This window comes from Lygodium microphyllum, chromosome 16 (assembly GCF_053477565.2).
Source record: "Lygodium microphyllum isolate KBCC chromosome 16, Lygodium_microphyllum_v1.1.10, whole genome shotgun sequence".
NCBI classification, from domain to species: domain Eukaryota; kingdom Viridiplantae; phylum Streptophyta; class Polypodiopsida; order Schizaeales; family Lygodiaceae; genus Lygodium; species Lygodium microphyllum.
The window spans coordinates 15,052,688-15,066,626 of NC_141150.1; the positions used below are offsets into that span (position 1 = coordinate 15,052,688).

The following is a 13,939-nucleotide window of genomic DNA, read 5'->3' on the forward strand; positions in this document are numbered from 1 at the left end:
ATATATATATATATATATATATATATATATATATATATATATATATAGGGAAAAAAGACAAAAGAGAGCAAAAGATTCAACCTGGAATAGATGCATCCACAACCATTGCACCTAGGTGTTCTCAAGTTATAGATGCCCAACGTCTTGACTAGTCAACTCCATCTCTAACATCTTACACTTGTTTCCCTACACCCCAAATTTAGGGCACATAAAGGGAAAATCTTGAGGCTACTCGATAGATTTGTTATCTTGAATTTCACCACAACACCCACAATTCCACTAACCATTGTGGGTTATACCAAGGAGCTTTGGCCTCTTACCCATCTCCAACAGTCACACTTCCACCATCATCACCGTACAATTAGGTAGGCACATATCTTCTTCTTCTTCTTTTGGCATTGGAGTAGTGCTTGTGTAGATTGGAAGAAGGTGAGTTGGTAACTTGAGGTGCATCACTTGGATTATGTGACTACCAATCCACGTGACCACTAATGAACCATTGATGCATTTTGGATTGTACCTCAAGATAAGGTATGCAGTTGAGTGCATTACACCTTTTTGAACTTCTTTATTCTCTTGTTTTGATAGGGAGTGAGAGAGGAGAGCTTAGACGGTATGGAGCAAGAGTATAAGCCAAGTAAGTGAGAGGTAATTGAGCCATGATTGGTTATTTGAGCTCTTGAAAGAATACAAGTTCCATATATGTCCCATTGTTGAGCTCCACATGGAGCCTAACAAGCTCCATCAACCCTTGGATACTCCAAATCAAGTTGGTCCAATAGGATTTTGTTAAGATTAGTGAATATGTTTCAAACTCACACACCCAAGGAACTCAACCCAGGCACCCACCACTGAGCTACGACCTTATTGGTGATCTTTTAATCCTTGCCACCGCCAGCCTTTTATGTGTTGCTTGCGAAGTTGTCATGTAAACCTTTGAATCCCTGCCACCATCACCCTGGTCCCTTCTTATAGGCTCGCCGTCACAATCGTGTACGCGATTTAGACGGAATTTTGACCATCTCCCGACAGGGCCTGCGTGACAAGGCTGTGAAAGCGTACTTCAGAATCCCAAGATCAGCAGAGAATCGTCCGTCATTATCATTGCAGCATCAGAGCATTGGATAATTTTGCATTCGGATCAAACGTTTGCTTATCAGGCACTGATCAACATCAATATTGAACACTCGCTTCTGTGGGAGAGGCAATTTGACAGCAATCAAGGTTGTAGGAGGCAGAAGGGAATCGTACTGACAATTGAAGGTCATCAATGGCATTTTTCTTCAACAGATTCGGCTCTGCACATCGTCCCCCCCCTGCTCCCTACCACACTCCTCCCCACCCTCCAACAAATGATCCATTCGTTCGAGGTTACCATCCTCCAGCGAATGATCCCTTCGATCAACGCCTCCAATCTGCTCTTCAAGCTTATGTTTCAGCAGGTACAAGCTTTGCCTGGATTGCGTCAGCTGTGTGATCTCAACATGACATTTCGTTTACACTTTCTATCATAGCTTGCCTTTTCTTAGATATGCATGCCCTGTTTACTGAAAGGAGAGATAAGCAGCTCAATCTTTTCAGCATCATCATTGACGATCGTTACACAACTCTTGGCATATTAAGCCCAACCTCATAACTAGTGCCTCTGAGATACCTAAACATGAGAATAGCAGGTCTCCTGGGCCCTGTTGCAGAGATTTTTGTTCTTCAATCCTGGAATGGGTAATTCATGATGGAGAACACGTTTCATAGTCAAAGCGTTCTAGAACAACCCCAAAAATATCAATTCCTAGCTGATTTTGAATCCTTGGGTTGATTTTGCATCTCTATGGTATTTATGCACTCTGAACCCTGAAAAATTTCAGCATTTTTTCGTGATTGTGGTCTTAAGCAGGAAATGGAGCATCAAGCAGTGGCTCATCTGAAAACAGCAATCAAGTGGTTCAGAAAGGCACACTTGTTGCAGTAGCCAGTAGCATCAGGCGCTGTGTGTCAGGAATGAGCCCTTGGGACATCTCAGACTTAACCCTTGGTCTTTACAAAATAGCCACTCGGCATGCACTTGAAGGCTCCTCTGACACTATTTCTGGTTCTCCTGTTTCAGATAAGTCAGTTCCCATTTTCCTTTCGGTCACTGTTACAAGGATTAACCAAATTCACTTTGACCTTATTTTAGTTGGTTCATGGACATTTTCTGGGCTGCTGTTTCAGGAACGAGCTTCAAGAGATGCTGCACTGGCTGGATTGGGCTTGGGCATCATATCTGGCTGATAAAAAATCAATTCTGGAATTTTTGCAGGTTTTGGCACCAACATTTATGCTGTATGTATTTTCATCAAAACGTATCCTAAATGGTTGGCTGATAGGGTCCTTGGTTGGCTACACTTGAACAGATTGAGGAGCATCAATTGAAGAAACACGTAGATACCTCTGCTATTCTGAAGCCTGCTTATTGTATTGCAGTTGATGACAATACACGTTGTGTGGTACTCAGCATACGTGGGACATATGCAGCAACGGACGTTCTGACTGATCTGCAACCACACAGTGAAAAGTTTGAAAGTGGGTAAGTTGGGGAACCATACTGGATAATAAGTTGCAAGGACTGCAGAGCAGTTATATGCTGATTTCCCTCTTGCAGTGCAGACCGACAAATATTCTGGTTTAGTTCACTTATATCCTGGAAATTTAAGCAGGTGCTATAAAATTGTAACCACTCAGGCATGTTTATTGCCTTTTGTGTAAGCCCATTGCCAGCCCGTCACCAGCCTGCTGCACCACTGCCTACCTTTGACAGTGACCCATAGCCCTGTCCATGGCCAGCCTTGCCCTTTCTTCAGCCCTTGCCATGTGCCTCTACCTTTCTGCCCGCCTTGGCCTTCTGCTCGCCTCTATCCCCCAGCAGCTGCCAACACTTACCCCTGTCAGTCCCTCCCTAGCTGGCCCTACTGATGCCCCCCTGCCTCCCAGGTTTTAGCTTCCTTCTCCCGGTGGCGGCTGTAACTCAGTCTGCTGTAAAACCCCAAAAATGTTAAAAGTTCCCTCTAGGCCTCTTCAGCTGAGAAGTTCTGGTGCTCTCTCTTCCTCTGTAGCAGTTTTCTCCCCTGCTCCAGCCAGTTGGCCAGTAGCTCGCTTGGGGGGTCCTTGGAGAAATGCACACAATGGCAATCTTTGGTCGGATGCTGGCACTACTCATGGGTGCATCCTAGTCATATTGCTTCCATTGGTTCTTTTTGAGGAACATCTCCAAATGGTCCATGCCATGGAGTTGGAGGAGATCGCAGTCTTTGGACAGGTCTGGTTACTTCCCTTCCCAAGCATAGCTTTGAGATTGCTTGTGGCTTCTCTCTGGAGGTTGAGTTTTGGGTACTATCAGCTCATCATATCTACTATTCTTCACAACTTGGTACCTTACAAGTGGAACTTGGGATTTTAGGGTTGATCTCTCTCTCTCTCTCTGTGCGTCTCTTCTTTTTTGCTCCTTTTTGAGCCTGAGAGGGAGTGTGAGAAACCCAGTCATTCAGTATAGTTCTTTTACTCTCTTCCTATTTTGGTTTCCATTTACAGCCCAAAAAAGCTTTATTTGGATCATTAGTTAGTATATGGCACCTCCCGAGAGAGTTGGGGCACCACTCAAGAGAGTTGGGGTGTGACTTGAGACAATCTATGCCTATAAATACGGCACCGACTTCCCTCATTCTTCATCCCACACATTCATTCCTTTTGACACTGTCACTCTCTACCATATTCTTCTCTCCTTTCTTCATCCTCTCCACTACTGTTGGCTGCGAGGAGGAGATTCAGTTTGTGCCTTTTGGATCCATCTCCACCTAGTGTTTTGCAGCCTCCATCATTTGGCATCAGCCCTCCTCACATGGAGTTATCATTAGGCTTGCATTTGCAGCAATTTCAGGTCATCTACAGCAAGTTACACCCTCTTTATGAGCCCTATCTTAGATACCTACGATTTTGCATTTTCTTCACTCTTGAAGGACTGCCCAGCAGTCACCTGTCTATAGCCACTTAGACAGAGAGATCTTCATCAAATATTCTTGCATTTTCTTCTCCAGCTGGCTGCCTATCAGTGGCCTTAGTAGCAATCATCATCGTGGAGAGATGTCGGACTGTGTTTCGATCCCTCTACAGTCGTTTGTCCTTTCCAGTCTGCCGATGAAAAAGCTCCTCACGATGGTAGGAAACCCCCTCTAAAGCACAAGGGGTCAGGAAATCCAGAGCTACAGCATTGAGATTGTCCCCCTCTAAAAGGGATTGGGGGTATGAGGGAACCATCGAAGGAGAGGGTGGGGGATGAGAAGGAACCTGTGGAATAGATGGTGCACAGGCGGAAATGGGTGTAGCAATAGACAACTACCTTGGAGGACCTTGCATAAGAGAAGGGGAATGGAGCTTGTAAAGCCCGCTCTCTTGCCAACATGCCACGATAACAGCCCCTATAGAAGGATCCTCAATACAAATGTTCTACTCTGTGAAGACAACCCGGGTACCAAGCCTAGCAAGGCCATAACTGAGAGGAGTGGAAAGCCCATGTTCGGAACATATAGGGCCTATGAAAGGGAGCTTGAAGCATAGTCCGAAAACAAAGGCAAAGTGCCAACACCACTTATAGGCATCGATATAATGTCATCGACAGTGATGGAACCCTCAAAAGGGCGTAGATCCTGCAATAAATCACCTTATGGAGTCATATGACCAGAAGCCCCACTATCAACCAACCAAGGCCTCTCAGAAGACAAGGCAACCACTAAAGAAAGCTCCTCCAATTGAACAATATAAAGGAACATAGACACATGGGTAACCGTTGGAGTGGAGGTAGAAGGCTCGGATGTTTTAACTCCATCCTTCGCTCCCGGAAGAAGTTGAGGGTATGTCTTCCAACATCTCTGGATGTGTCTCCTTCCCACAGTATGGGTAGGTAGACCTCTTTGAATTGAAGTCAGAGCATGAAGAACTCTCGTCTCTTTTAGTCTTTGACTTCCCTTTCTTCATCTTCCCCCTTCCCGAATGTGCAATAAAAGCTTTGGTGGAGGTGGATCCATTGGCAATCCCTTTGGTGCACTCGTCATGCTTTAAAACAAGCGGGGCAAGCTCCTCCTATAGAAGGTTCTATAGGTCCTCGATGTAAGAAGGCTGGTGTAGTAGACATCAAACAAGGGACGCAAGCTCATCCCTCATATCCTCCAACCTATTAATATGATCCTTCATGGAAGGAGAATCATCAAGAGTGAGCATCTGTAATTTCTTCTCGAAAGTAATCCAATGGGCAAATATCTTTTGATGGTACAAAGAAACAAGCTTTGTCCACACTTCCGATGCTTTCTTCAACTTGCACTTGTGCACTAGGACAGAATCCTATAAGCTCATAAAGAGGAAAGATCAACTCTAGAGTTGAGCTTATCCCATAAGGCCACACGATCCATTGATGATCCAACAGTGGAATCCTCCACTGGACAAGGAATAGGGTGGGTAACAAACTCCCAAAGATCGAAGATATCAAGGATACGCTCCACCTTACATGACCAAAGCGAGTAGTTTGAACCATCAAGCCGGTTCTCTTTGGGTAAAGAAGGGAGTATGGGCACCTGTATAGAGGGTGCCATTGATGGCATATGGAGGCCAGTAGCATGGGCCTTTTGTGAGATATGGAGAGAACGGGAAGGAGAGGGCTCCTGAACAAATGGGCTAGGTGACCTCCTTTCCTTATGATTCACGCAATAATCTTTGTGATAATCTCATTGCTGTTCGGAGGTGTGCAGAGAAGGCTCCTCATTTATATCATCAAAGCCACTGAATTGGTTGTAAGACATCTTCAAAATCTTGCAAGACACGTAAGAAATTTGCATTTTGGTGGTAGATAGCCTCGAAACAGGAGGAAATGGCTACAGTATCACAAGGAAATCGATGCAGAGGGTCTACCTGGGGAAGAAATGCTGCCACCTTTACAAAGAAGTAGTTGCCTTCAAGAAGAAAGCTGCATTTAAAGCAAAATGTTGATGTGGCAATGCCTCCTCCATGAGAAATAAGCTTTCTCTCTCTTAGGCGATGATACCATGTGAGTGCACAATGGAAGAAGAAACACGAACATAGAGACAAAGGAACAAAGAGAGATTGCAAGAAAAGAAGAAAGAAATCTGCACTGAACAAGGAAAGAATGTTGAATATAGGAAGAGGATTGATTAGTCCTTGCACGTAGCCCACAACATTAGTGAGGGCACCAGATCGGGCTGATTGGTCGGAGACAGAGGAAGATGATGAAGTCAGAGTGTGCACCTAGCAAGGAATGAGGAAGATGAATACTAAGTGTGGGAGGGGTAGGCTATATATAGCCAACTAACCCCACATCTGGTAGATAGTAATATGGGGCCAAAATGCCGGAAAATCTCAGAAAATGGGGACGGAGGAAGATGATAGAGTCGGAGTGTGCACCTGCCAAGGAATGAGGAAGATGAATGCCAAGTGTGGGAGGGGTAGGCTATATATAGCCAACTAACCCTACATCTGGCCGGCTGCAATTTGGGGCAAAAAATATGGTTGTTCAGTAATTTAATGTTGGTAAAATGCCGGAAAATCTCGGAAAAAATCTTGGAAAAGATGGACAATGTTTGGTGGGTGAGGCAGATTGACAAATGCAAAAATTGCCCAGGAAATGCACACAAAATCTCGATTGGAGGAGAAAATGCTTTGAAAGGCAATAGACCGAGTGCTCTAGAATGAGGTACCTCCTTTGTTAAAAAAATTGATAGATAGGTCAGAGCTCCTAAAGTTGTGGGCTAACTTAGATTGAGGCTCACAGGCTGGAGATGACAAAGCATGACAAACATGACTGCTACCAGAATCTTCTCCTTACACATCTCTTAATACACTTTGAGTTGCGTTCTCTCAAGCAACAAGCTTTTTCTTCTCCTAGTTGTGTACTTGCATTCCTGCAACCCTAAATTCAACAATTGGTATTAGAGTAGGCTTTGACCTCTTAGGTAGAGTCATCAAGACCCTTCACTTTTCTTAGATTCAGATGAGATTTGATGAGCATTCTCAAGTCGATATATATTGGGGGAGAGCTCTTTGGTCTCTATTTGTACTATTGTTGACATTGCATAGGCTATTTTATCCTTTTATGCAAAATTTTTGACCTTAGTCAATTCTACATGTAAGAGCTCTTACAGTCTCCTTCATGTTGTGCTACAAATCACAGGTTGGTTTTATGCATATTTTTCTCTATACAGGCAACTTTTGCATCAAGTACCGTCAATGGCCATGGTTGGCAACAATGATGTATTCTGTATGTTGGTTATTGAGGATTAGTTGGATGGAACCAACTATCCATTGTGGGCTTATATAATGCATCATGCATTGGTTGCGAAGGGCCTTTGGAACATTATATATGGAATTGAAAGACCTCATGTTGGTATTTCGAAAGCTGTAAGTATAGAAGAAACATCAATTAGCCTAGTACCTTGGATGTATGCTGAATTCGAGATCCACTATTCAGGAGAGTTGTCCATCATTGGAGGAGTAGAAGTGCTATCTCCCCCTTGAGCATTAGGCAATGCTTTGGATCATTGTTGTGCTGAACTTGATTGGACCCGATCCAAAGTCAGCTCTAACTGAAAAGCCTCGATGTAAAGTTGCGACAACAAAGGACAGTCTGCCACGTCATCCTTTTTGATCTACTTAGCATCCATTGGTAAATAACTATGAAACTTCATCAAATACCTTTTGGAAACTTTACCTCTGATCTCTCTTTTTATGTGCCAATATTCTTTTGGGTACCAATATCTTATCCAACTTGTCAAGCTTTGGCTGGATTTCAGCAAATACGTCCTTAGATAATCACCATGAAAAGCCCTCAATGAGCTTACATGAAAGGCATTGTGTATCCGCCAATGTGGAGACACTTTTAGCCTATAAGCAACATTGTTGATCCTCTCCAACACCTGAAAGGGCCTATGATATCTCATACTCAGCTTTGGATACAACCTCTCTCTATGCATCTTTTTCAACCTTGCCTTTTTAGAACGCAACAACACATAATCACCCTTTGCATACTACAAAAAATATCTATGGCGATCAACTACCTTCTTTTGCTTCTCTTAGACCTCTCAAAGGTATACTTAATCTTCGCATAGGTTGCATCCATATTTTCCACATACTGATCAGCCTCAAAGATCTTATTCTTTGTGTGCAAAATAGGGGGTACTTTCTTGGTACTTTCCACAACCTCAAATGGAGCTTTGCTAGTGGAACTATGTATTGTGTTATTGTGTGCAAACTCTACCAAAGGAAAATACTACTTCCATTGTGACTTATTCTAAGATATATAGCATCTCAAGCGATCAAGCACTATAGAATTTGCCTCTTTTGACTGACCATTTGTTTGCAGATGGAAGGATGAAGAAAATTTCAGCGTGGTATTGATGTTTTCAAATAGCCTCTTCCAAAACAAACTAGTAATTTGAGTGTCTTGATTATTGACGATTGACTTTGGCATGCCATGATACTTCAATACATGTTGCAAAAATAAATGTGCCAAACGATTAGCCTTTATCTTCTTCCTCACTGGAATGAAATGGGCCTGCTTACTGAACCTGCAAATAATGATCCATATCCCAGGTTTTAATAAACACGGCATCTTTTGCCTATAATACTTCACTTTTTGACATAGGAACATGATTCTGAGTGATCACCTTGGGCCTTAATTGCTTTGTGACACATAGCCGTCCGTGCATCATCGGAAATCCATCTCTAAGCACAAAATGCTCATGCCTTTGGCCCTTGCAAAGCTAATGATAATGCAAAATCCAAACTAGCAACATGCTAACCTATGAGCTGAGACATGCTAGATACGGTGGATTTGATGCAAAAATCCATGATTCCTTTAGGCAGCCCACATATATACGTTTCCACTTGCTCATGAAGTCATTGGCAGCAATGTTAGAGTGCAGCGATGCAGAAGCGTAGGACAAAGATTGAGAGAGAGTGAACACAGAGAGAAGTGAGAGAGAGAAAAGGAGATAGTGTAACACAGAAAATCTGTAGTGTAGTATGCTGTATAAGAGTGCAGAAATATACACGGGGGCAGAGGAAATATCAGCATGTGTCTCCTTCTTGAAGACCTTGATCTCCATTAGCCCGAGTGCAATCGGTCTCAGCCAACAGATCTCAAGATCAAAATGAATTAGAGAGTGTGCCACCAACTGGCTATATATAGTCAAAAAATAAGAAATACCATTCCAGGTCGGCTGCATTAAATGCAGTCGACTGCAAAAAAATTGTCGAACTATAGATTGTCCGATTGCAGCTGTTGACATGGCACCTGCTGACGTGGCATTCGTACTGTGCTGACGCGGCACTGATATACTCTGCTGACGTGGCACTGCCATACGATTGTCCAGGAAATGACTGTCTAACACCCCCTCTCTGATCCTGGACGGGTCAAAAGACTGAGGGATCTGGAATGCTGAAGAAGAGCCTGGGGAAGCTCCTTCATAAACAAATCTGCAAGATTATCCTCTATCTTGCAGTACTCCACATCAATGGTCCCATCCAGAAGCTTCTCTCGTATGAAGTGATATTGGATCTTAATGTGCTTCGTCCGGGCATGGAATACAAAATTCCACACCAAGGCAATGCAACTCTCATCGTCGCACCGCAGAAGGGCAGGACAAGTCTGGGGGCAGGCAAGCTCCTCCAACAATCTCCGAAGCCACACAACCTCACATGTGGTGGAAGACGGCGCTCAATACTCCGCCTCAGTAGAAGAAAGGGCTACCATGGGTTGCTTCTTGCTACTCCAAGAGATAACACCTGTACCCAAGGTAAAACAATAACCTGTAGTAGACCGCCGGTGGTCCACATCACCAGCCCAATCCGAGTCGCTTCAACCTGCAAGAACAATATCTGAAACATCTGTGCTTGTTGGATAAGAAATCCCTGAGTCAGAGGTCTCCCTCAAATATCTAAGAATCCTCAGGGCAGCCTGCCAATGCACCTGTTTGGGTTCACTCATAAACCCTGCCAAAAGACCCACAGCAAAACAAAGATCAACACGAGTGTTGAGAAGCCAAATCAAGGATCCAATCAATTGATGGTAGCGGGAAGCATCCATCAAGGGAGAATCTGAGTGTGAAGTGGCCTTCTAGTTCGGATCCATAGGAGTAGAAATGGTCACCAAGAGCTCCTAAATGTATCTCTGCCGAGAGATGAAAATCCCCATCTGAGATTGATAAATCTCATGACCCAAGAAGAAATGAAGAAGCCCCGAATCCGTCATCTCGAACGTCTGATGTAAAGTTGTATTGGTCTCGGACCTTCTATGCATGATCCCCTGTCAGAATCAAATCATCAACATACAACACAAACAACACATGATCAACCTTGGAAGTGTACACGTAAAGTTGCGGATCAGCCTTGGAGCGTCTATATCCCAACTTCGACTGAAGAAATGAGTTTATCTTTTCGTTCCATCCATGTGTAGCTTGCTTGAGGCCATACAAGGCCTTCTTCAACCTGTAGACTTTTCCATCCGAGGACCCAAAGCCAGGAAGAATAGCTCGAATAGTTGCCATACGAGTAATGAGGGCAAAAGTATCATGGAAATCAATGTGTGGGCACTGAACAAAACCTTTAGCAACCAGGCGAGCCTTGTGCTTGTCTAAAAAACCATCGCTAAGGTACTTGGTCTTGAAGACCCACTTGACACCAATCACCTTCTTGTGAGAGGGATGAGGCACAAGAGACCAAGTGCCATTCCTCTGAATAGCCTCCAACTCGGCTTCCATAGCCTTCCGCCAATGGGCAGACTGCAAAGCCTCCTTCACTGAAGTGGGATCACGATCCTGCATAACACGGGTCATCAAACAATAGTTAGAGCAAACAAGCTCCATAGAATGTGCTTGATTCCTCCGTGACCTCCGCGGTCCATCTTGTGGTTCCCACTTCTCAGGGACCCCCTCGATCCCTAAATCTGGAAGTGTGTCACGGGCCCAATGAGGAGGAGGCCAGACCTCTCCCCGTCGCTCTCCATCTACTGAAGACTCTAGTACATCCACCGGCAGAATCTCCTCTGGGGTGGCCAATGGAAGGGAAGACTTTGAATTAGAAGAAGAATCTCTATCAAGAGGCTCTGGCTCCAAAGGAATTTTCTTGGGAGCCCAATTCTCCCCTGGATCTCCAAGGGCGGGATGCTCCTCATCCCCCTCAATGGCCGGAACTTCCACGAACCGCACATCTCGACTCATGTAGAAATTCTGCTTGACGGGATTAAACAGACGATAACCTTGGGACTGGGAGTTGTAGCCAACAAAAACCTGTCGTCGGGAAGCCGCCTCGAACTTGTCATGCTGTGTCTTTGGGATGTGCACATAGGTGTCACACCCAAAGATCTTGAAATAAGAGACATCAGGATTAGTCTCAAAGTAAGCCTCAAAAGGTGTCATCTTGTCAAAGGCCGAAGTGGGAGATCGATTGAGGATGTGAACTGCGGTAGCCACTGCCTCGGCCCATAGAAACTGAGGTGTCTGTCAGTGCTCCATCATGGTGCGCGCCATCTCGATCACACTGCGGTTCTTCTGCTCCAAAATGCCATTCTCTTGAGGAGTGTTGGTGTTAGCAAACTCCTGGTGAATGCCCCTATCTACACAAAAACGAGCAAACTCATTAGACATAAATTCACCGCCCTTGTTTGAACACAAGGTCTTGAGTCGCCCTCCAGATCGGTTCTCCTCAAAGAGAAGCCAATCCTTGAAGCGGGAGAAAGCCTCGGACTTCGATGTCAAGAAATAGGCCCATGTCATCCTGCTGTAGTCATCTACGATCAACATGAAGTACAAGCTCCCCTTTAGGGACTCAGTCCTCATCGGGCCACACAGATCGGTAGATACAAGCTCCAAAGGTGAAGTAGACCGCCGCGAAGCTTTATGAGAATCGCATCCCGATGCAGTTTCCCACGAATGTAGGAGACACATGGTTGATGGCTCACCACTATATCCGACAACCCGCGGACAAACGACCCTCGCGACGCCTTCCGAAGGTACTCATAGTTCAGGTGGCCAAACCGAGCATGCCATAGCTAGGACTGTGTCTGAGAAGTAAAAAGAACAGAAGTAAGAGCTGTAGAAGACTTCGATTTGTAGACGCCATTCTCCTCATACCTTGTAGAGAGAATCTTCCTCGATCCACGATCAAGGACTCGAACAATATCACTATCAAACTCCACCAAGAGGCCAAGAGCACAAATCTTATGGACCAAAAGTAAATGATATCCCAAGCCTGGCACATGCAATACCTTGGAAGTGTGGGTACCACCATGTCCCATTTGGAATAAGCTGCATCTTACCCCGCACAGCAAAAGATACAGAAGAGCTCTCTCCAATGAGAATCTGCCCACGTGAAGGTCGCAAATGGGCAACACCAACTGGAGGAGTCATGTGTTGGGAGAAACCACTGTCCACGATCCACTCACGAGCCTGGGGATTTGCCATTGCAGCATTAGAAGTCTTCGGTGTAGAGTCCTCAACGATTGCTAAGTGTAGAAAAGCAGCTGCAGCCACCGCTCCAGAATCCTTCGTATCCTTTTTCTTGGTGTCCTTCTTATCTTTGTCGGGGCAATCCTTCTTCCAATGACCGGTCTAACCACAAATATGGCAAGTCGATTCCTTCTCCTTGTCCTTCTTGCATTTGTTGTTCTCCTTCTTCTTCTTTTGGTCCTTCCCTTCTTTTGAGAGGCTTGACCAACCAAAGCCTCTGATTTGGAAGCATTCTGTCCCTTCAATTGTTCCTCTTGGTCCAAGACCATAGGAACCAACTCTTCCCATCGAAGAGTCAACTCTCGCCCTGATGCAATAAGAGCGGAATAAAAGGTACCAAATCGTGGCGGTAACTGGGACAATAAAGTGATCGCCATGTCTTCGGAGGAAATAGGCTTCCTCGCATTTTGAACGTGCATCTGAAGTTGCCGAAGCTTCTTGATGTGTTCCCGAAGCGAAGAAGAATTATTCACGGACAAGGTCCACATTTGCACCTCCAAAGAAACCCTCTTCATCAGGGTCATCTAGTTGTACATCTGGTTAAGCTCCAGACATATCTCTCAAGCCACCGTCAAGTGCTCGATGTGAGCTATCACGGTTGTGGTGCAAGACAGAAAAAGAAAAGAACGAATCTTGGCATTCAATTTGTCCCAATGAGATTGGGCCTTGGTCAACTCCGCACGAGCATTGGAAGAGAGTTTGGATTCATCTCTCATCGAGGGTCTGTTAATCTCCTCCATCACCAGTTCCACCAAATCATAAGACTCCAAAATGGCCAACATCATCACCCGCTAGATGCGGTAATTGCCACCATCAAGCATTTGATCCGATGGAAGAGCCGGTAGGACATGCACCTTCCTGTCCATGATCGCCTGGAACTCCAAATCAGTCTCTATAGACATGCTCACCTGCAATGCCTGCACAAATGCAAAATCAGCCCCCTCTGACCGTGTAAACACAGCTTTCTAGGGCTGATTCCTTCGCTGCCCAAACCTCCTTCACTCGCTGAAGGTGATGAAAAGGTAAAATTTGCAATGAAGGCCTCAAACGCAGCCTTCCTTACCTTCGAACGGCAATAGCCTGCAGCAAATTCACCAGTTGGACTCCTTTTCCGCACGCCCATGCTCGCCCTTCCTCTCGCCCTCGAATCCTGGAAACGCAACCTTGTGTCGCGTTGGAATCTCCTCTTCAGATAGGCTCAGCACACTCAGTCAGTTAGTCTTCACTGCTCTAATACCATGTCAAAGTGCAGCGATGCGGAAGCGTAGGACAAAGACTGAGAGAGAGTGAACACAGAGAGAAGAGAGAGAGAAAAGGAGACAGTGTAACGCAGAAAATCTGCAGTGTAGTATGTTGTATAAGAGTGCAAAAATATACATGGGGCAGAGGAAATATCT

General features: G+C 45.0%; 1 protein-coding gene across 3 annotated transcripts in view; it reads left to right on the forward strand.

Moving 5' to 3' along the window:
- Positions 1-840: 840 nt before the first annotated feature.
- The window catches only part of LOC148022553 (uncharacterized), a 109,390-nt gene continuing 96,291 nt past the window's right edge, over positions 841-13,939 (forward strand). Inside the window, exons 1-4 of one of the 3 annotated variants that reach the window (XM_087695502.1) lie at positions 841-1,442; positions 1,895-2,108; positions 2,212-2,299; positions 2,394-2,566. In XM_087695502.1, coding sequence (XP_087551628.1) covers positions 1,271-1,442; positions 1,895-2,108; positions 2,212-2,299; positions 2,394-2,566 — 647 coding nt within the window. In that variant the 5' untranslated portion in view covers positions 841-1,270. The remainder of the gene's footprint in view (positions 1,443-1,894; positions 2,109-2,211; positions 2,300-2,393; positions 2,567-13,939) is intronic. The other 2 variants (XM_087695501.1, XM_087695500.1) reach the window with 2 other exon arrangements.